General features: G+C 46.8%; 1 protein-coding gene across 6 annotated transcripts in view; it reads right to left on the bottom strand.

Annotated features, from left to right (window-relative positions):
• GABPB1 (GA binding protein transcription factor subunit beta 1) overlaps positions 1 to 23,900 on the bottom strand; it is an 841,719-nt gene that overhangs the window by 548,379 nt on the left and 269,440 nt on the right. For all 6 annotated transcript variants that reach the window (XM_069624968.1, XM_069624969.1, XM_069624970.1 and 3 more), the window contains one exon: positions 18,225 to 18,392. In XM_069624968.1, coding sequence (XP_069481069.1) covers positions 18,225 to 18,392 — 168 coding nt within the window. The remainder of the gene's footprint in view (positions 1 to 18,224; positions 18,393 to 23,900) is intronic.

The raw sequence follows: 23,900 nt of genomic DNA, 5'->3' as shown, positions 1-23,900 counted from the left end.
AATACAAACAATTAACTAAACTAGGGAACTGTTATGCATTTTGGGCACAGAGTTTCACTCTGGCTGGTACCAGCATTTCCAGGGGCATGTGCAGCAAATGAGATGCAAGCACCAAATCTCCATATGTATAGACATCAGAAGTGACATAAGAGAAGAACAAATTACTTACCCCTGGTAAGGTTCTTTCGACTGGATGTTGCTCCCTCGTATTCCTCATCTTAGATACCTCTGTAAGTCTGCTGGCAGCTCCAATGTTTTTTTTCATAGTATCGGGAGCTGTGCGTCGAGTCGTGGCCCTCGACGGCCTCTGTCCAGTCCTCACCCGTGACGTTGACGCTAGTATAAGTTGCTAGCGCGGCACCCCTAGCCTCAGTTCTAGTTTTTTCCTCCCTATACTCAGCTGTTTTAAAGGAATGACCCTGAGATTGAAAGAGAAAAAGGTGTAAAACACAGAATTCTAAGCAAGATAGAGGGGAAGGATGGGATGACGATGAGGAATAGGTCGGAGGAACATCCAGTCGAAAAAATTACCATGGGTAAGTAATTTGTTATTCAAATGGATTGTGTCGTCCCACGTATTACTCATCTTAGACAGACTCCCAAAGCAGAATGTAGAAGAAGATGGGAACAGAATGTATTGCTAATTAATGCGGTGAAGCACAGCCTTGCCAAATCTTGCCTCCTGACCCTACATGGAATCCAGGAAATAGTATTTGATGAAAGTGTGCAAAGAGGACAAAGTTGCTGAACTACAAATGTCTTGTACGGGCATCCCTCTCTGAAGAGCCGAAGAAGCAGCCACTCCTTGGGTGAAATGCACTTTTAAACCATCGGGCAGATATTTGCCAGCCAATGCGTAGCATTCCGAAATGCATAAAATTATCCAGCGAGAGATGGTTTGTTTGGGGACAGCTTGTCCCAATTTGTGACCTGAATAGCCTACAAAAAGCTGGTCCTTTTGACTGATGTTGGACATTCTGGAAATATAAAAGTTCAATGCCCTATTAGGGTCTAAGCAATGTAATCGTTCCTCCTCAGAGGGATGAGGAGGTGAGTAAAAAGCAGGCAACACATTCTTTTGACCTAAATGGAATTCCGATACCACTTTCGGTAAGAAAGAAGGACGTACCCTCAAAACCACCTTATACTTAAAAAAAGGTAGTTAAGGGCAGTTTAGAAGAAAGAGCTTGAAGCTCACTGTCTCTATGGGCTTATGCAATCACTGTCTGAAAAATAATCTTAAAGGGCGAACATTCTGAGTTGGAAAGGTTCAAAAGGATCCCCCATTGGGTACCTCAACACCGAATTCAAGTCCGAAACCAGTACAATAAATGTAACCGGAGGAAAAATGTTTATCACTGTAAGAACTGAATTACAATAGGGACCTTAAAATAGGAACTATCATCCAGTAAACACTTAAGAATGGAAAGCATCGCCAAATAACCCTTTACCATGGAAACCTGAAGCCCTGCATGGGCCATATGTAACAAAAAAGATAATACAGTAGATGTTTTGCAGGTAAAAAGGACAAATACCCTTATCTCTGCACCAGCTGCAAAATGTATTCCAACGACAGCAGTACAGAGTTTTAGTTGCTGGCCTTCTGGCCGAGAGCAATTCCTCCATTACATCTTCCAGATGGTCCCAACCTTTGTATCTTATCCTCTCAGAAACCAAGTCTGAAGTTTCAGAGTACCGATTTCTGGATGAAGAAGGAGACCCCCCCTTTCATGATTAAGTCCTCTCTATGGGGAAGACGAATTGGCGGGAAGATGGCCATCTCTAGAAGTTCCCGGTACCATGTTCTCCTAGCCCAATCGGACCACTAAGTTTCATGTTTTTCCTGGACTTCCTCAACCTCCTGATGACGTGAGGAATGACGGGGTCAGATGGAAATGCATACAGAAGTTTAAATTGCCAGTCCACTACAAACACATCTCCTAGAGCTCGTCTCTGAGGAAATTCCCTGGAGCAGAATAGGTCGCACTTCCTATTGACACTGGATGCAAACAGATCCAACTGAGGGTTTCCCCCAAAGGGCTCAGAGCTCTAGATTGACTTCCTGAGCCAGCTCCCACTCGTGCTAGATAGTGCTCTGCCTGCTCAGAGAGTCTGCTGCTATGCTTTCTTCTGCGGCTAGGTGAACTGCCAGTAGAGATATGCGTTCTCCCAGTTACCAAAAGCAGAGATGCATTGCTTCTCTGCACAGAGGTCGTCACCCTACATCCAGTCTCTTGTTGAGGTAGTACATGACCACTTTGTTGTCCGTTATTATCAGGATAGTTTTCCCCTGCACAGAAGACAGAAAAGCCATCAGCCCTAGTCTGATTGCTCTCAGCTCCTAAAGGTTGATGTTATGTTTGGATTCCAAAGGAGACCAAGGACCGCTGACTGAAAGGTCGGTCATGTGGGGGGAGGCATTTGTCACAATTGTCATCTCCGGCCATGGTTGCCAAAAAGGTTCTCCATTCATCACGTTGTCCCGAAAAGCCCACCACAGGAGATCCTGTGCGACCTTGTTCGGGACCCGAAGAATGTCCGTCATTCGGCCAGAGAACTGAGACCACTGGGATCTGAGGGCCCACTGAAGGGACCTCCTTCTCAAACATGCTTCTGGCACCAGAAAAATGGAGGATGCCACGAGGCCGAGCAACCTTAGAAAGACGAAGGCCGGAAGAGACTGGGCACTCTGAAACTTTAGGACCATCTGCGAGAGATGTAGTGCCCTCAACTATGGGGGCAAGCTTTTCCCAGAGGACAAATCCAGGACCGCTCCAATAAATTAAAGCTTCTGAGATGGTGTAAAGTGGGGCCTGTTGAAATTCAGAGAGAAGCCCAGCCTGTGGAGGAAGTGGGAAGCATAACTGAGGTGAACCAAAGCCTGTTCGGGAGAACAAGCTCTGATCAACCAATCGTCCAGGTAGGGGTAGATGGAACTCCCATTCCTCCTTGCTGCCACCACTGCCATGAGCTTGGTGAACACCCTTGGGGCAGAGGTGAGCCTGAATGGCAGGACCCGAAACGGATAGTTAGAACTGCCACTGTGAACCTCAGGTACCTTCTATGTCTGTGATGAATTGGCACATGAAAGTTAGTATCCTGAAGATCCACTGACACCAACCAATCCTGAATTTGAGGGACCTACAAAAGAGCTACCATCTTGATCTTGTCCTTCCCGAGGAACTTGTTCAAGCGTCTGAAGTCCAAGATGGGTCGCAGTCCTCCGTCCTTCTTGGGGATTAGAGAATAGGGAAGTACCAAACTTGATTCCTCTCTGCTACAAGTACTGGCTCTATGGCACCTTTCTCCAAGGGGGTAAAGATCTCCTGTAGCGGATCTACATTTTTCAAGGCTTGGCTCAATGGAGGACATTATGGGGGTCTTCTCAAAAAGGGGAGGCAGTAGACGTGAGCCACTGTCTGCAGTGCCCAAGCATCAGAGGTTACGCCTGCAAACTCTCCAGATGCTGAGTCAGCCCCCCCCCCCCCCCCCACCACCACCACATTCCTGTGGACCAAGGAGTCAAAGGGGTTTTGGCGTTGTTGCTGAATCAGAGGGCAAAGAAGCATAGGTTGACAGAGAAGTGTTTCCGCCTTGTCCTCTTGAATCATGGGGAGTTCTTCTTGGGCCCCTTTGTGCAAACTGGCCTTTTCCTCTAGCAATTGAGGAGAAGAAACTAAAAGGCTAAGCCCTCCACCCATGGGAAGACCCTTGGGATTGTTGATGCAGGTGTATCGCTGCTCCCATCGATTTAGCTGCTGCCTTGGATGTCTGTAATTTGCATAGGTTCTCATCGGCCTTGGAGCAGAAAAGTTGGGGGCCATCAAATGGCATGACCAATAGTCTTGACTGGACGTCAGGTGCAAAACCCGATTTCCTTAGCCAAGCAAATCTTCTGGCACCCGTATTCGCCACCATAGCCCTGCTAACCAAGTCTGCAGAATCCAGACCAGATGGCACATGGCATCCCTGCCATCTGGCTTCCTGTATACAGTATTTGCTTCCTGTATAAGCACTTAACAAGTGTACAATAAATAAATCTTGCACCAGGTTTTATCCACTCCCGCCCCCCCCTTTCAGGGATGTGGTCTGTGGCCAAGGCTATCACATTCCTCAAAGTGTGTGTATACATGGCCAGGGCACAAGTTGCATGTATGGCCTTGGGAGCCATGCTGCTAGAGGAAAATACCCTTTTCCCTAAGGCTTTAAACCTTTATCATCTCTATCTGGGGGGATAGTAAGATGAGCTCCAGCCTTAGAAGTGGACGTGGCTGCTTGGACCACCAAACTCTCGGGAGTAGGGTGTTTGGACAGGAAATCAGGGTCTATTGAGGCAGCCCTGATTTTTCTGGTCTGATTTTTGTTGACCGCCAGTGTGGTATCTGGTTTTAACCATTTTCCCAACACTCTGGTTGTTAAAGCAGTGTTGAAGGGCAACACAGGCTCCCTTGGGGGTCCACTATCGAGGATGTCAGGAAGATCATCCTTTCCAGGATAGCCACTGGTTTTCCCCCATCCTAGATATTAGGTGACTTTTCCCATCAATGCTCTATATGAGGGGTCCGAATGACCTGAAGAGTCAGGAGTGGTGAAATCGGTCTCATGTGAGGTGTCTAAGCCACTAGCATCTTTCAGAGTGTCCACAAGATTTTTCATTCTGCACTCCTCTGAGATGAATTGATCAGGCACATTGGGAGTACCATTTTCAAAGCCAAAAAGGTACATTCTCATCTTCCTCTTCCACAAATATCGACCACATGGTCCTGAAGAAAACAGTTTTAGGTAAAGGCTTAAAAGACTTCAACACTACGTCTCGAAAACTGCAAAGACGTTGATGGTGTTGAAGGCCTCAAAGGCCCCGAGGTCATTGACAGCTTAAAAGGCTACAACGATGGCACTGGCTTTGATAGCTCAGGTACCACGCTCCTTTACAGGAGTCGAATAGGAAGGCTTAGATTTCAATTTGTGTCGAGACAAAGACTCTGACAAATGTCGAGGCAACTTCCTGCCCACACTCTATGGTACGCGAGTAGTGGTCTCAGAAGATACGCTGTTGGTGTTACCAGATGCAGTGGGTTCTGAAGCCTTCTTGGGCTCTTACGAAGGGGCGCTTGCAGCCGCCTTTTGAAAAATGTCCAGCATTTGGAGACAACATTTCTCCCAGACAGCAGAAGATACCAAATTGCTAGGAAGGTTAACCCGTTTGTTAGGAGAGGACCATGACGAAGGCGACTGCGACCAATGGTGTCGTTTCTCAAACTCCTTGAATATTTGGAGTGCGTTTTCACAGAGGAAACCTCCATGGAGTCGTTCGACAGCCACAAGTTTCCCCTTCGTCTATCTCAAGGACTTCACTGTAATTGACTTACTGGAACCACAGCCGACTCTGTGGTCCACACCCAGACACCAGAGGCAGATTTGGTGTGGTTCTGTAATGGAAGTTTTAGTGCCACAATTGGAACACCATTTGAAACCTGGCTTCGTTGTAGACATTTTTGACGAACTTTAAAAATCTTGAAAATATGCAGTGAGAAAACACTGAGGCGATGAACTGTCCAAAGCATGCAGAAAAATGGAACTGAGGGAACGGTCACCACGCAAGCTACTTAAACCAGCATCCACGTCATGGCCGAAGACAGGACGAAGGCCGTCGAGGGCCATGACTGGACGACGCACAGCACCTGATACTATGAAAAAAGTTTCCAAAGCTGCAACCAGATTTAAGAATATATCTAAGATGAGGAATACGAGGGAACACATAACCCATTCAAAATGGACATTACAGGCAGCGTCATTAGCCTTTAGATACTTAAGGGCATCATGGGAAGTAAACTTTCAAGAAACTTGCTCGGCTGTTGGATAGAATTTTATCTTGTGTTGAATTCTTCTCACTTGGCGAGTCCCTCAGCACGTTCTACTGGACTATTGGATTTTTGTCCGACTGAGTGAGTGGGAAACTTTTTCCTCACCCACCCATTCTTTTTCCGTGACTCTAGGAACCCTTTTGGCTATTTATGACTGAGTCTGCTTTCCTCTATCTTTTTATAGCATAATTTACTATTGCAGCGCACAGCACTTTCTGCGCAATGTTGCTGGAAGCTCCTTGAGCTTCCCTCTTTGGTTTTCTTTTACTTTCCTGTGCTAACTTAATGTTACCAGGATATGGGGATACTTTTTATCCCACCTATGCTTTTCTTTTGTTAGATCAGCACACCCACCCTATGTGGAGTGCTGAAGGGACACCTTGTATCCCTTTTCTCACTTCTCCTGTAACTTTCTAGTTACAGTGACAAGTCTCTCTGAGTGACTGGTGGCAGTGGATGATTTTCTACCGATTTTGTGAAACTTACATCGCAGACTGTATTCAAAGCTGCAAAAAGGCACACAGAGGGCACCAAAATGGTGCCAGTCTTCTTTTTATGCAAGCTCACGATGGCTTCCCATTGGGAAGCCTGCCCAAAGATGCAAGTGTGTCTGAGAGGACAGGAAGCTGGGAGGACACCGAAAACTCCTCAGGTCTTTGTTCTCCAGTGTGTTGCTTGGATTTTGTTTGGACTCCTGACTGTCCCCTTGGGACAGTCACCACCCAAAGTTTGAATGTAGCATGCATGCTGTCTGGATGGGTTCCAGTATATAAGGCTAGGGTCTTGATGCCAAAGCCAGAGTCGACCACTGGAAGATCCATTCTGAAGAATGAAAAAAGAAGAACGCCTGCAACTACCTCCAGTGACTATCAAAGCGGACTGAGTGACTGCTGCATCTCAAGCCCTTCCTTCATAACGACAGGGAAGATGCAGGCCGGATGCCTTCTTCTCTTGGGCTGGTGGGCATAAGCTGTCTTGAAATCCGACATCACATGACGAGCTGCAATCTTCCGGCCCTGAAATCTCTGGCACCGCTGTGGTGCATCATCTTGTCACGCACGGTTCCAGCTACAAACGTATGGGCATCTGTCTGAGCCTGCAGAGACTTCATCTCGATCAGAGAAGTCCCCTCAGCTGAGTTGTGGACCAAGAGAAGGAAGAAAGTCTGCCGGGTGACAAAGCCTGTGTTGAGCCTCCACAACCAAGTGCTGCTATGATCATTTGCTGGGCATCCCTGTGACCGAGTCTAACTGCCTGCTTCCGCCAAAGATTTATTCCACCAAGGCCAGAATTCCAAGCCGGAGCTCTGCCGTCTCACCTTGGGGACCTACCAGTGACATTTCTGTTCTTCACTGAAGAAGGTACTGTCTAACTCCCGGGTACTTATCTGGGCAGGTGTTGTGTTGCTGTTTGTTCGTCCTGAGCTTGTTAAACCACATTGGGGTGGACGGCCCAACCGTGTTCTCCCGTGCCTTAGGACATCTGTCCTAGAGATGAAATCCTTCAGGTGGCCTGCCTAGCCCCCTGAATCTTTTGAATCCAATTCCATTACCTTCTTGTTATAAAAAAACATCTTCTGTGCATTTGCCTTCCTTTGTTCTACCAACCATGGGTCACTGGCCCCCCAGTGCCCTCATCTGACTTCTGAGACCCGCATTCCCCACATTGGGTTGGACTTAAAGAAAAAAGCTTTGTCAAAGTTATTAAATAGCAGTACTGGTGGGTTAAGTAAATGTTGGTTGATGAACGATTTGCTAACCTGAAGCTACTCTTAAAACTGACCTGATTTGCATCTAAAGGTCTACTATAGAACAGAGTATTGCAACAGCAAGTGTCCTTTTTTAATTTATTTTTAAGTGCATTTGGTTTCATCTGCACCTTTTACAATATTAAAAAAACAATAAAATTCTCCCCAGACACAGTTTAAGTATTAACATATTAAAACTAGGATTTTGCAATAATAAAAGTTAATTAAAATATTAAAATAGCATTTCATAATACCATCCAGATAAATCAAGTTGAATAAATAGATTTCCCACGCCCACCACCCTTGACCCTAAATTCTATAGAAAATTAGTCCAAGACACTCCGGATTTTATACTTAAAACTTTAGTATTCGATGGACAATTTACTAACCACCAATTGCCATACATGATAGGCTGCCACTGTAATTACTAAAGACTCTGCACCATTAATTGCACTCCAGCAAATGTCTCATTGCAACTATGTGTGAAACTTTCCTTCCTTACCTGGATTGCATATTGATCTTAACATTGCCTTAGTGTATATAATGAAGGCTCCCGGTTTTATGGTATTTATTCTTTCAACATTTCCATCTGCCTTTACCCATTTTTATTTTGTGCTCTTTTTATCTGTATTTATCCACGTGTTTTTTGCTGCATAGAAAAAAGTCACAACTAGTATATTTCCACATTTGTTCAAATTAAAAAGAGAAGTGTCGTCAACACAATTCTCGCAGAGCTGGTTCAGGTACATCAAGCCACAAACCATTTTTACCTTAAAACAAATGGCCTGCTTTTGCTGCTGACTGGCGAAGCAGCTCTGCGGCTACTTAAAGGTTTTGAAAGGGAAAGGAATGAACGTTTAAGGTCTCTCCATTGTGTTACTTTCTACAGACATTGGACTAAAAGGTGTGGTTGACAACCTTTAGAGCTAAGCACAAGACCTTCATTTCTCCAAGGGAAAGATTGGTCAGCAGTTAAAAGGCAGCCGTAATTTGGGAGAACTGGTTATGGGTGAGCAGCAAAACCTTTGAGGCCAGTTCTGTGGGAAGTCCAAGGAAGACTACTACAGTGGAGTTCTTGAAGGAGCAGGCTATGCTGTGTGGTCAGTCAAGAGAAGTGTGGAAAAAGGAGAAGATATTCATCCTGTTAAAAAGAGTTGGAAAGGAAAAAGGGTATCAGTTTGCCGAGGGTGAAGGGGTATCCTCTGGGAAGTCAAAAAAGTGGAACAGAAGGTAGAACATAGTTTTGAAATCTACAGGAAGGAGATTAGAGGTTGTTTGTAAAGACAAGAGATACTGAACCAAGATGGCCGCCGTGTAGAGGAGGTGCACTCCGCTGACCTCCGTCAGAGCAGGAACGAAAAAAGGAGAAAAAGCAAAAATCCACCCAAAAACTAAAGCTGCCAGCGTCGGAAGCCCCCGCAGAAGAAGAAACCAGGCTGCGACCACGGTGACCGGTGGGTTGTAGAGCTGCGGGAGACCTGGACTGACCTGCGCCTGGTGGGGCTGGGGACACCGGGGCGCCTGTCTCTGCCGCGCGTCGACCAGAGCTGGGCGGGTGGAGATAGGCCCCGAGGGCTTTGAGGATCCAGATGCAGGCCGGAGCTCGCACTCTTCCCCATTCCCCCCCACCGGCATGGGAACAAGGATCGGAACCGGTGACGGGGGTGCACAGCAGGGATCGGCCCACCGGGCAGAAAGGACTGGGCGGGTGAAGAGAGGCGCTGATCCCCTGGGGGCCCTCCAGTTCCCGTCGTGGGCCCAGGTGCACGGCTGCCACGGCCGACGCCCTCCCGACACGCTGGTGAGGTTCGTTGGTGGGGGGAGCGCAGCGGGGTCACTCAGCAAGAAGAGGCCCCAAAAATCTCTCCTGGGGGACGCGGAGGAGCTCCCGCCCGGCGCCTGATCTGGGCTGGGGAAAGCAGCGGAGCCTGGCCTGCTGGAGAAAGGGGGCAAGAGAAGAGCCCAAGCCGCGCCCATAACAAACTAAAGCAACCCTGGTGAGGCATGAGAACCTCGGACCAAGGAAGGCCACACTGATGAACTACCCCAGAGGCATCTAACAAAATAAACATTCCCCAGTGGGGCTCGCACAGGGGCACCGAGGCCGTAGAGATAAGCGGGAGAGCGGTCTGGAACAACGCCCGGAGCCCACTGATAGCAGCGCCGCACAACTCAAAGCGTACCAGACGGTGGATGAGCCAGGCGACAGTTGAGCACCATAAACGGGGGTGAGGTGGGTTGCGGCGGGAAGGAGCAAGCTCTAGCGGGTCCCCATATACCTGCTGGTGGCAACGCTTGCAGGAGCACAGAGACGCTCAGTCCCCCTCGGTCAGCCTGATGTCTTTGGCTGAACCATGAGGTTGGGCGGGCCTGTTGCCGACACCCCCCCCCCCCTGCTTGTCCCCATAAGTGGGGACACACACACACACACACACACACACGCACGCACGCACGCACGCACGCACGCACGGGCAGTCCAGAATCAGCAGTGGGCATACAGGGGGTGTGGGCGGTGTGACCCCCCCCCCCCAACCAACGGAGACCCATACAGTCAGATGGTGCCGACTGTATAAGCCAGTTGGGAGCACGAAAGCGGGATCCACTGCTGGTCACCCCGTAAGGCTGAGGTGAGGAAACACTAAAGGCGACTGGGATCTGGACGCACAAGGCACCCAGAGGCGTCGCACCTCTCACAGCGCACAATTGATATCTGACCCACCTAACCACATCGCTGGGATCCTCCCTCCCGCCTCTGGTGCTGACACAGATGCCAAGAACCAAGCTCAAAGAAGCCCAGTTAAGAGCCCAAAACACGCTGAAAGCGGGAGAAGGCCGGTTGGAACATTGCTGGAGAGATTCTCGGGCGGAAGCTCCCCGAGACAAACAAATAAACGGGGAGCTCCACACCCAGAACTCTGTAGAGGCATCCGCAAAGATGGCACTGAACTAAGAGGAGCTACTGGAATGTCTACAGGGAATAGAGAAACACATGATGGACTCCCTTCAAGACCAATTGGGGAAAATAAAGGAAGAATTATGCTCATCCCTGAAGGAAGTCAAACGAGATATCACAGACCTAGGAGAGAGAGTAGATACTACGGAGGCAGGGCTCTCTGAAATTGCAGAAGACTCCAAACAGATGAGTGTGCTCCTGGAACAGAATGCCAAGGCCACAAACAACCTGGAACTCCAGGCAGAGGACCTGGAGAACAGATCCCGCAGATCCAACATACGGGTGAAAGGTTTGGCCGACTCAATTGGGGACAAAGATCTGAACGAGACAATGCAAACCTGCTTCAGCAGCCTCCTATCGGATGCCCAACTGGAAGATATACTCAGACAGAGGGCACAGAGTCGGCCCGCATAGAAAAGACCCAGGGGCCAGACCCATGGATGTTCTATTGGCAATGACCTCCTACACGATCAAAGAGAAAGAAGATCCTTCGTGCAGCGAGGAACCCACAACCGATCACCATCAATGGTGCCCAGGTCCACTTGTTCCAGGATCTGGCCCTGTCCACCTTACATAAAAGAAGATTAATGGCGCCAGTACAAGGGCACTAAGAGACAAAGGGATAATTTATAGATGGGCATAGCCCTTTGGCCTACAGTTCACCTGGCTCTCTTGCACCTCGAGGAAGAGGAACTACACCCGGCCCCATACCCTGCTCGTAGCCTCAGAAGCGGAAACCCTAGACAGTGGGAGTGGTCATCGACCCCAACTAAGAAACGGGGAGCGGAAGGAAAACGAGAAGCCCTCAATCGAAATACTTGTGATAACCCAGAAGAACCGAAACACAATTAGCTAAAGAGACGCTGAAAGCGGCGCGGGGAAGAAGGAAAGACACAAATAAAACCCACGGCGAAAGGGACTGACCCTCGAACGGAGGGAGGGGGAGTATCCACTTGGGAACCAATGCAGGACAATCACAGGTCCTGGCAAAGGATACCCAATGCCCCAAGAGGGGTGCAGAGAAAGCTCAGAGGAGCTTTGATCTGTATGGTGCTAGGGGGGAGGTGGAGGGAAAGTTGAAGGGGGCAAAAGAAAGTTATGCAGTTATTCAACTTTGGGGAGTGGCATGGACCAACATAGGCTAATGGGAAAGGGAGAACCGATAGGAAAAGGCAAGCCGGAAGACAAGAACTCACGTACATTTACTAGATGGCTGAACTGAGCCTAATTTCGCTCAATGTGCAAGGCCTAAACTTGCCAGTCAAACGCTGATCCATTCTGACAAGGATCATAGATTTGGAGGCTTCAAACGCCTTCTTCCAGGAAACACATCTCCTCCCGGAAGATGAAGGAAGACTGAAGCACAAGGCTTTTCCCCGCCAATTTTTTGCCTTGGGTGGTAGGAAAACTAAAGGGGTCACTATCCTGATTGGGGCCAGACTGATCTTTAAAAAGCAGACAATACACAGGGATACGGAGGGGAGATATTTAGTACTAAAGGGCATGATACAGGAACAACTATATACACTAATAGCCATTTATGCCCCAAATGAGCAGCAGGATATATTCCTGAGGGACACATTGAAAACTCTGGGGGGCTTGTGTGAAGGTCAGACAATAGTTGGAGCAGATTTTAACTGTGTCATGGACCCAGCATTGGACAAAACCCTCCCACCCATGGCAGCAGACGCTAGAAATAGGCAGGCGTTAGGCAAACTCTTTAGAGATCTAGAGGTAAAGAGGGCTTATTAGAACCTGCAAACAGCATTAAAAGAAGCAGAAATTCAACACAAAGCTAGACAATCCCAAAAAACACTTACGGCGGTTAGAAGAGCAACAGCACAATTAGAAGCACACATAGCAGAGCTCACAGCACAAGCACTAATCAACACCAAACAGACATACTACACCCAGGGTAGTAAAGCAAACCGGTTCCTAGAAGCCAAACTCTGCAAGCAAAACTCCCATAACTACATAGTTCAATTAAAAAACGAAATGGGGGAACCATGCGTAACAGAGGAGGGGAAGCTCAGGATAATGGAAAGATTCCATCAGGGTTGGTTAGAAAGCGAACATCTAAACCTGCAAACACAAAAAGAGTATATATCGGGGATCGCCCTCCCTCAGATCACAGAGGAAGATGATGACGTTCTGCAGGCCCCTATAACGGCACAGGAAATTAGCGATGCCATAACAGCATTGCCCCTCAACAAAGCCCAGGGCCCAGATGGGCTTGGAAGCGGATACTATAAGATATTCCGCAACCAGTTGCTGGGCCCCCTAACAAAATTATTTGACCACATAAGAACCAGTAGCATAGTCACACCCGATATGGGAGAATCCACCACCATCGTAATACTTAAACCGGGCAAGGACCCCACAGACTGCGCCAGTTATAAGCCGATCTCCCTACTAAACACCGACGCCAAGCTTTATGCTAAAGTCCTCGCAACTAGACTTGCCAAGGTCCTGCCCAAAATAATTCATACCGACCAAACAGGATTTATAAAAGGGAGACACACCCAGGACAATATCGGGCGGGCAGTGGACATATTAGATCTGGGAAGCAGGACAGGGCAAAGGTTCTCAGTAGTCGCCTTAGATGCCAGGAGAGCATTTGACAGCCCAGACTAGAAATATCTAGAACTAGTGCTGCAGAAATTTGGGTGCGATCCCACCTTTAGCAGAATGGTCTTGGCAAACTTCCACCTCCCAAGCACGACCTTTATGGTTAATGGGACCCCACCTTTAGCAGAATGGTCTTGGCAAACTTCCGACTCCCAAGCACGACCTTTATGGTTAACGGGAACCCCACAGCAAAAATCTGAATATATAGAGGGACGAGATAGGGGTGCCCGCTCTCGCCCTTAATCTTGGCAATGGCGATGGAGCCCATAGCTGAAATAATAAGACAAGATCCTGCCATACAAAGTGTTAAATGCAGTGGGACCACACATAAAATAGCACTGTATGCAGATGACATAATGCTGTTTCTCGGGAACCCTAAGAATTCACTGCCAAGAGCTCTTAATGCCCTGCAAGAGTTTGTAAAGATTTCCGGATTCACTATAAATTTCACTAAACCTAAGGCCCTGAATATCTCGGAAGAGGGAAGAGATAGCAGAAGCCCTGGGAGCAGAGTACCCACTCTCCTGGGAGGAAAAATCAATAGAATATTTAGGGATTCAACTAACCAAATGCCATAAAGACCTGCATGGAGCAAACATAACCCCGCTGTTAAAACAACTGAGGGAGGATCTACATAGGTGGGACAACCAGGAATTATCCTGGTTCGCACGCATCGCGGCACTCAAAATGACCCCGTTACCACGCTTACTATACACGGTGAGTTCGCTCCCAATAGAGGTCCCCCCCAAGATAAGCAAATCCTTACAGAAAGACCTAACCGCCTTTATATGGCACAAAAGAAAAGCTAGAATACAACGTAAAATCCTAACAAGGCCACCATGCTTGGGAGGTTTGGGTTCCCTGACGTGGAGAGATATAACCTGGCCGCACAAATTGCACCAATGTTAGCCTGAAGGGGAGAGGACAAGTCAAAGGGATGGGTGGGAATAGAGCAAGCAGTGACCACGATTCCACTGAAGGTACTTCACGGGTTAAGGGCGGGCGATAGGGAAACAGAGGGGGATCTGCTTGAAGCAACCAAGATCACATTGAGAGGCTGGGACCGAGCAATGAAAAAACAAAACATTGCCCCGGGGCTAGGTCCCTTCACCCCAATGGCTCACAACCAAAACTTCACTCCAGGCAGGCGGCCCAGTTTCTGGAAGAACTGGGGACAGGAACAAATATTAGATTTGCAAGACTTCTTTCAGGAGGGAAAAACATTGCACTTCAAAGAGTGTAAACAAAAATTCGGGATAGGGGAAGCTGACAGATACACCTACATCCAGGTCTGTCACTGGATTACGCATAAAGAAATCAAGAAGGCAGCCATTAGGGCACTGATAGGCCTGGAACTAACGCTTCACGAAGGGGACGTGGCTAAAGTGGTCTCAAAAATATACAAGCTGTTGGACAGTGCACAGGAGAGTGACACCTTCGCATATATGGACAATTGGGGAAAAGACATAGGCGACCCTATTACCGAGGAGGAGTGGGCTCAAATCTGGAAAAGAACACAGAGATCCTCCAGATGCACAGCCATTAGAGAGACCGCACACAAAATCTGCTTTAGGTGGTACTTGTCCCCCCCCAGAGGTTATACAAAATGAACTCCAATTACTCACCTATGTGCTGGAGAAATTGCTGAAGAATAGGAGACCTATTTCACATGTGGTGGTCTTGTCCTAAAGCGACCATCTACTGGAAGGAAATCCTGGGGTACATAAAACAAATCACAGGGAAACAGCTGCCAGCAGAGCCGAAGGTTATACTCCTGGGCACAACGGTTGAAGACATATGCGGCATCTGGCAACAACGCAACACTTATCACTCACCTCCTAATGGTAGCAAAGATGATGCTGGCACAAGCGTGGAAAAGCCCAGAAGGTCCGATAACAGCGCGGTGGTGGGTGAAAACCTGGAATGTGATGGCCATGGAAAAGGTGGGGGCCCTGAGAGAGGGCAAGTACCTGAAATTCCGAACAATCTGGGACCCCTTCTTTGACTACGTCAGAGAAAGAGAAGCATACTTCTTTTGACCAAATCTGTTGAGAGCGCTCCAACTCTGAGCACTGATAGATTGAGCGCGACAGTCTTGGCTTAATGCAGAAGCCAACTAATCGGAACGCAAAGATCTCATCGGAAAGCAGAAAGAATGGTCCATGCCACTGGGGAGTTGGGTGGGGGCATGGGGGTAGGGGAAAGATTGTTGAACGGTTGCAGTTAATGTTAAGTTAATGCTTAAAACTAGTTCTAATAACTGTAAAACCAAAGGTAACAGATGGCCTTGATGAATGATCTGGGTTAAGTTACTGGAATCTTGGGCCAATAACTGCACATGATGATTTTTGAATAAATAAAGTTGGTTAAAAAAAAGACAAGAGATACAAACCTGGAGAGAGTGAAGAGGTACTATCAAATAAGAGGAATCAAGACTGGAATACTATGAAGATTTGATGTCTACACAGAGGAGCACAGACTGATTGTGAAGATGGGTACTTATTACCTTAGAGAGGGAAATGTGGGTTAAAATGCAGAAAGTATGAGACTGAAAGCTTGGAGTACATCAAAAGAGAACAATTTATGAGGAGCGCAAGAAGGGTGCCACCTTTGAGTGTGAAGTGAAAGGGAATAAACAACTATATATACTAGATAGGGAGATTATACCAGTTGAAGCAGGATAATATATCCTGAAATCGCAATAATGATGTGGTTTGTGGCAGTGGAGTTTTGAAATTTGATCTATGATTTATTTGACCTTCATCCTTCACGCTGTTCCCATTTTAATGGTGCTTGCAAAATAGGTTAATGGAAGCAATTTTTTAGAAATATTATTCCACCAAGTGGTTAATAGTGCAATATTAGTAAATGAAAGGAGGTGAGCATGTTGACAGATAAACCATAAAAAGATGTAATGGAATTTTCACCCGAGTCTCTTGTATCGGTGTCCTCTGAAAAGAAAGTGGACCGTACAGGAGTCCAAAATTGCTTTTAGACGTCCAGGCAAACCGTCAAATTTTCCTGAAGTAAGACCCCCCCCCAGCCAGGGCATCAGTGGGTAACGAATCTTTAGCCGTTATCATGTGTCTCAAGGTATCATTATCCGCTTTCAAGGCCTGTACTACAGCTGATAGACCTTGGACTGCATTTATTAGTTCCTCCATCTGTGCCATCTTGAAAGTGTGCTTTTGGCTTTGCAAACTCTCACCCGAGTCTGTTATAGCGGAGTACTCACGAGAAGTCTTGAGTTTTCCCTTCTTAACCTTTGCATCATCATGTAACCAGTCCAGGAAGAGATGGAGCCTATCGTGGCCTGCTGCTACAATAACCTTCTGTAGGTAACCACATGTAGGGCACAGCGGCAGACAGGATTTGTCCTGGTACTTGAGGGAAAAGACCAAAGGCATAAAAACCCTTCCCAGGTTTCTGGTAGTAGGATTCGGGTACACAGGTGGATTGTGGTACTTTAAGGGCACACTGGGATAAAGTGCAGGAAGGTGTAATGAGAGGTTTGACTTCTTAGAGGACTTAGTCAAAGGATGTTGAAATAGCATGTCCAGAGCACAGGGAGATGCGGAAAAGAGAACCATGATGAAATTGAAACACAGGAGATAAAAGAACGACAACAATAGTAAGTGTACTGACACGACTGAAGGAGAAGGGAAGAACAGGAAGCAGGAGTACAAGACAGAAGGGGAAGGCAGGAATCAAAAAAGGAACATGGTAAGCAGAAGGGAGGATGCCGCAAGAAAGGGCACTAGTGTCTTACCCTACAGCGGGAGCTAACAGGGTTGCAACGCAAGGCTTGTTGAGGCTTAGCCGGTATAAGAGGAAATGCTGCGATGCGAGAGGCCATCTTGGTTGAACACTAGACCATTGCAGCAGATGGGGAAACAACGTGCTGAAATGCTTGTAGCTCCTGATCGCAGTAACGGGTAGTGGGGTGCTCGTTGCCCTTGACACCAGCGATGCCACAGTGACAAACGGCTCACTGTGACAGTAAGCCTCATCCATACCAGTGCCCAAATATCAACACACGCAAAAAAGAAGTTGGGAAAACCAGAGGCAGCTGTACATTATTAGAGTGAGCTTATCACCAAAACATTTCTGGATACCCATACAAATATTTCAAACAAATTATTTTAAGCAGATCCTCTCAAAGAATACAGGACTCCAGCCATCTGTGGCGATACAATTAGAAAATGGTGTCCACGAGCGGGCAGAGCTTAGTTCACCGTCACATTGGCATAGGAAGAGTACTAAAGATCTTTGATGGGCTATACCTCAAATGCACTTTTAAACTTCTATGCGTTATAACATACTGGAGTAATTCAAACATCAAAATCTATGAAACATCCAAAACCTGAATAGTTCCTCTTATCAGGCTTCTCCCCCTACACCCCCAAATGGAATGGGACACAGCAGAATTAGTCAGATGTCAGGGATCAAAGTATGTAACTGTCTTAGAAAACTACCCTGTATAACAGACTGAACATACAGTAATTATGACAAGTTAAATTATCCCAATATTGAAATAAAAATATGCATTTGCTGCCTAAGAATGTACTTTGTCTCATTTCATAAACATAATCATTAAAAATACAAGCATAATAGGAGAAAACCTTTGTCAAATAACAGTTTCTCAACCTGTGTAATTAATCAGACTTTCCAAAAAACAAAGATGCTTGAAATGTGCACCTGTAAAGTATTAGAATTTGATTAGATACCATTTTTGAAAAACAGATGATATTTTCAGGATAACATACAGAAAACAAATTAAATTACAGCAGACCTAATGCAATACAAAGTATGATTCTTAGTAAACATTCTAGCTAAGGTATCCGAATGTGCAAGCAGCCCCCCTTTTAAAACACTGATATAGTTGTAATATTTATGGGAAGGATGTACCAAAATCTAGCCTGGCAGATTGTTACAACGCTCACAGAATTGGTAGTAAACCTTGCATTTGATTGGCATGAAAAAAATATTTCAGAGATCAAGATTAAGTACCCCAAAATATAAATAAATATACCTTAAGTAGCACTTCCACTATGCTTGAATGACCTTCTGCAGCTGCCATGTGCAATGGAGTTCGGTCTACTTTAGTTCGAGCGTCCCTACTCACGCCCGCTCTTAGCAGTACCTCTGTTGTCGAGTAGTGTCCATACTGGGCAGCGAGATGAAGTGGTGATGTTCCAAGCTGACAAAGTGAAGAAAATAAAAGCAAATTTGACTATACTTCAATACATGCTTTCTACTGTATCAATAAAGTGAATTTAGTGGTTGTTCGGTGACTGCAAGTTCACATGCCAAAAGGCCCTTCAGCAAGATGTAGTAGGGGCATTTTTGTTTGTTCCTTAATGCAGCATTCCCCACAATAAAACTAAGAAATATACCCGTATACCAGCCATATATAGAACGCGCAGCGCCCATTGGCTTCAGTTCTGTTTTTTCCCCCTTTACAGGAGAAATACCTGCAAAAGCGCGGGAATGACCACACTCAGCCTTGAAGGAAAGAAAGCTATAATAGCATGGGAAATTCTACTGTGCGGTAGGCTGGGAGGGCCATGGGGAATATGTAGGAGGAACATCTAGTCGAAAGTACATTACCAGGGGTAAGTAACTTGTTCTTCGAATGGATTGTGTCCTCCCACGTTTTCCTCATCTTTGATAGACTTCCAAAGCAGTATTTGATTTGGTGGTGGGAGCAGAATTTGAATTGTTTTCATGAACCAACTGCAGTACTGCTTTACCAAAGCTACCATCCTGACCGAGGGAAGATTCCAGGCAGTAATGCATTGTGAACCTGTGGATAGTAGACCACGTTGCCGCTTCACAAATATTTTTTATTGGGACACCCCTTTGCAGGCTGCAGAGTGAGTCATGCTGGTGGTGGAATGGGCCCTTAATCCTCCCGGAAGATCCTTCCCTAAACACCTGTAGCATTCTGAAATGCCCAGTATTATCCAGCTTAGAGACCCTATTTGTGGCCCGTATAGTCAATGAACAACAGGTCAACAATACAGAGTTTTGACATTCTAGAAATATAAAAGCTCAAAGCTCTACGAGGGCCCAACCTAGTTAGTCTCTCCTCCTTCTCGCTAGGATGAGGGGGCGATACAATGTGTTGTCCTATGTGGAAATCAGAAATGATTTTTGGTAAAAATGAAGTTTTGACCCTTAGAACAACACTATCACTAAAGGGTGGCTTGGATGCAAGTGCCTGCAACTCGCTCACTCTATGGGCTGATTTTAGAGCTACCAATAGAACGGTTTTAAAGGTTAACAACCTTAAGGGGCATGAGTGTAAAGGTTCAAAAGGTGCACACATTAGGAATTTTAGAACCATATTAAAAGGTCCCAAACTGGAACCTGGAAAGGAGATGCGGGGAACACATTAGTGAGCCCCTTTAGAAATTGCGTCACCAGTGGAATTTTGAAGTTTGCACATTCCTCTGACGAGCGCTTAAAGATGGACAGCGCTGCCACATATCCTTTAATGGTACCAATCTGGAGCTAAAGACCGTAGAAAGGATGGCAATGGAGGCCTACTCCACCCCATATGGTCCACTACCTTAGAAATAAGTGGTCTGTAGGACGCATGTGCATGCCCCCCAGCCTCTGGTCTCCCAAACTCCAACTCAGGTGAGGTATCCACCCCACTTGCATTCTGTAGGTTGTCAGAGATCCCTCAACCTGGACTCCTGTAATAAAACTCTCTGGTACATTTGGCGTACCAAATTGGGAGGACAAATGGAGCCTCTTCATCAGACTGCTCATATGCTTCATAAATGGAAGAAAGACATAAAATAGTCTTTCCTGGGTAGTGGTACATATGTTTCCTCAGGAATGAAGGATTTTGTAAATAATGGGTTCGACACTGTTAGAGTCGTCAAAATTGGCGCCGTAGATTTTACTGGGGCGCTCGGCATCGATGGCGCAGCTGGCAATGATGGCGCAGGTGGCGTTGATGCCTTCAGGTTTGGCTGGTGTCGAAGGCACAGCCAGCTTCGAAGGTGTCAATGGCGTCAACGACCTCGACCTGTGCTTCCAGCTCGACTGATCCTTCGATGAGACGTCATCGGATCGAGGCCTCGAAGGTTCTTGATGCGGATCGGGTTTTCGTCCCAGGCTCAAGGGCGCGCCTGATTTAGGTCGAGCCCTTTCCTTCCCGGCTTCTTTCGAAGGCACAGGAGGAGCATGGCTTGGAGGCTTTTGTTTCTCAAATATTTTGAGCATCTCTGCTCTGAAGGCCTTGCACTCGGCTGGACAAGAAACCTTTTCGGGGGAAGCGTCCGATGACGAAGGTGACCTACGGTGCCTTCTCTTCGACTTCGAAGATTAAGAGTGATGGGACCCACTCCTCCACCTCGATCGCTTGGCCTTCTTCCTCCAAGGAGAGTCGCCTCTCGACTATTTGGTCGAAGGTTTCTTGGTCGGGGTAGGAGATTTAGGGATTCTACCTACCTTCAACTTCCCCTTTTGTTTCTTCAACACTTCTCCAGTCATGGACTGGCACTTGGAGCAGTCTGAGGTGTTATGGTCCGCTCTGAGGCACCACAAACAGATACGATGGGGATCAGTCAAAGACATTTTCGACCCACAATCGCAACAATTTTTGAACCCTGTGTTCGGGGAGACATCTCGATTCGCTCTCAAAACAATAACGAAGTTAGTCACGAAAGTGATGAAGAAGCACACCGTATTTCTTTGAAGCTAAAGCTGTCGCGGAAAAACAGAACTGAAGCCAGCAGGGGGCTGCGCATGCTATATATGCCTTCGATGACATCCTGGAGACGGAGGCATTCGAGGGACATCCAGTCAACGCCATAGACGCATGGCGCCCTCTGCCGAAAAAAGCTTTCTGAAGCAGCTGAAGCTGGATAACATATCAAAGATGACAAATACGTGGGAGGACACACATACATTGAAAAGGTACAATTTAAACATAGACACAAGATACATCCAATAGCGAGGCTCACCAAACGTCCTAGGGTCAGTAACCACATGCTTCCCATTCTCCACTGCATTAGTTCCCTTTCTACAGCTGCTCTATGGCACAGAGCAATAATACCCACGCAGCAGGCTGGATCAGCTAGTAATTGCCTAAGGCCCATGTTAAAGGCCTGAGCGAAACGAGGGCTTTAACAGTAGGCCCTGGTGCAGTTACCAGGCCAATCCAGCCCACAGCCATGGGTGTTCTTGCTAATAGTAACAGCCCAGGTTAAAAAACCTGGGTGCTGATAGCAATTTATTTGCATCAGTGAATGGCTTCACGCTTGCCGGCTGGAATTGTAATACCCAAGATTGGAAAACAAGCAAGAATCAACAGTTTATCCAATGAGCAACTGTTTCTTTAGGTCTCTTCACGGGTATACAAATGACACTCTGCAAACATCTGACAACTTAGTCCTGTAAGGAAAAGGACTCAGTTTTCTCATCAGTAGGAGGAACAGAACACTTGAGCTTAGGGGTGTATGATGTACTCAAGTTTGAATTAAAACCAAAACCAGGGTAACAGTAATTGGAACCAACAAACTGGAAGCCCTCCTTAGCAATATAGCATCAAAGATCAACCCAAGCGTAACACCAGAATGCTAACCAAGGGGACCCCATGTTCAAAGAGAAGGACATACCCTGGTTAGTAGGACCCGTCACACATCTACCCCATCGTCTTTACTTCTAATTGGCAGCGTGGTTCTGGCTTCACTTATGGGGGTGGAGAGGCAGTGCATGAATCGCTCATGATTTTCCAAATTTAGAATACAAAAGCTTGCAAGAAAAACTAAGACATTGATTTGGCATACTTGTAGTCCTGCATTTAAATAGGCTTTGGTTACCCTTCACTTCCCAAGCTTTAATGTGTTTATTCATTCAAGCAAATTGTGACTGTTTTGCCCTTTGTGCCTAGTGCAGCAGACACTAGTAAGGATTTAGCCGGCAGATTGGCTTAAAAAAATAAAAAAAATAAAAAATCTTCCCTGGATGCTTTATAATTAGCGTCTAGCCTTCTGGACAGCGATCATACACACTATAGAGGACATTACTCAGCACAAAATACCCATGGACCCTGAGGTGATCCTCCTGGGAGTGGCGAGTCCAGACTGCTACCCTAAAACAGGGCGCAGCCCCAAAGTGCTCACACATCTGCTACTGGTGGCCAAGACAACAGTGGCACGCAAATGGAAGGCACAGTTGCCCCCCCCCCCCTCCTGATACCCCTCAGGTGGATAAAGGTTTGAGAAAACCTGGTGGCTGAGAAGGTCACGGCAGCAAAGGAGACAGCTTTGCATCACTTCACGGACTGCTGGGCCCCAGTGCTGGACTACCACAGCCTATTCCCAGCGCGGACGTTCCAGCCACAAGATCCTGAGTGGCCCCCTTGCCGCCTATAGTTGTCAACGACTAACGATCCGCGGAGGCGATCGCATCGGGCGAGAGGGGAGGCATGGTTAAATATATTTTGTTCACATCAAATGTGAGGTGGGTTGCCTCATGTCCTTAACTAACTTTATATGCTGTAACCGAAATAAATAAAGTTGTTAAAAGAAAATGAGCGTCCAGAGATTTTAGAAATGGCTCATTAATATGGAGGTTTAGACAACTGCATAGATGCCCGTTTCAACACACTACTACTTCTTCGAACCACCAGAAGAAGCTTGAAGAGTCCATTATTAAGATCTGACTGAGCCTGTGCAGTATGTGGCACTGCCGAGGGTGTTGGGTAGAATTTTCTTTTTGGATGTAATTCTCCCCACTTTTGAGTCCCGCGGTAATTTTTGCTGGACTCTTGGATTTTGATGATCAGTTCTCCTGAGGGAGTGGGAACCTTTTGCCTTACGTTTGGTAACCTGTTTCAACCCTTTCAGATGGATCTTTCTGAAGTTATGCTTTCCTCCAACTTTTTAGGCATCTGCAATTTATTATTGCAGTAAACAGAACTTTCTGGGCAGCATTGCTCGGAACTCCTTGAGCTGCCCTTTTTATTTTCCTTGTGATAACAGCAGTTACCAATGGCAGGGTGATACTTTTTATCCACCTGATTTATGTGGAATTAGCACACCCCACTTTATGTTGAGTGCTGATGGGACACATTGTGCCCCTTTTTTCACTTCTCCTGGACATTTCTAATTACAGTGACAAGTGCATCTGAGTGGCTGGTGGCAGTGGATGTTTTCTACCGATTTTTGTGAATCTTACACGCAGGCTGCTCTTGCAGCTGCAGTAAGGAACACATGGGTCACCATTGACTTGAAATGGTGGCTGTACTTGTTTTTGCCAACTCTTGATGACTCGTCCTTTCTTGGGCCTTCTTCTATCTGCTTGGGTGGGGGCGGTCCTGGACACATCCTGCTGGGTCTTTTGTCTTTTGCTTTTGGCGGGCATCCCTGCGAAAGATTTGCATGGAGGCGTGAATGTGGATTGGTTAATCCCAGTAGTTTACCTGCATAAAAGGCGAGGGTCCTGGAGCAGAAGGTAGAGTCAAACAAGAAACTGAAGAAAAAGGCTGCCCGCAGACATTTCTAGCAACTGCCACAGCCAACTGCGTAACTGGTGCAGCTGCGGCCCCCTTTTCTGATCGACAGGGAAGATAACTTCCTCCCATGGACTGGTGGGCCCAAACAGTCTCGAGACCACCTGCATTTTGGGCCGTCCTTTGAAGAGCTGTGGCCACCCTGGGATGCAATTCCCAAATACACTGGGACCT

The sequence above is a fragment of the Ambystoma mexicanum genome, chromosome 11, assembly GCF_040938575.1.
Source record: "Ambystoma mexicanum isolate Mex_15411 chromosome 11, UKY_AmexF1_1, whole genome shotgun sequence".
NCBI classification, from domain to species: Eukaryota; Metazoa; Chordata; class Amphibia; order Caudata; family Ambystomatidae; genus Ambystoma; species Ambystoma mexicanum.
The sequence above is the reverse complement of the archived record's forward strand: the minus strand, read 5'-3'. Positions and strand labels throughout refer to the sequence as shown.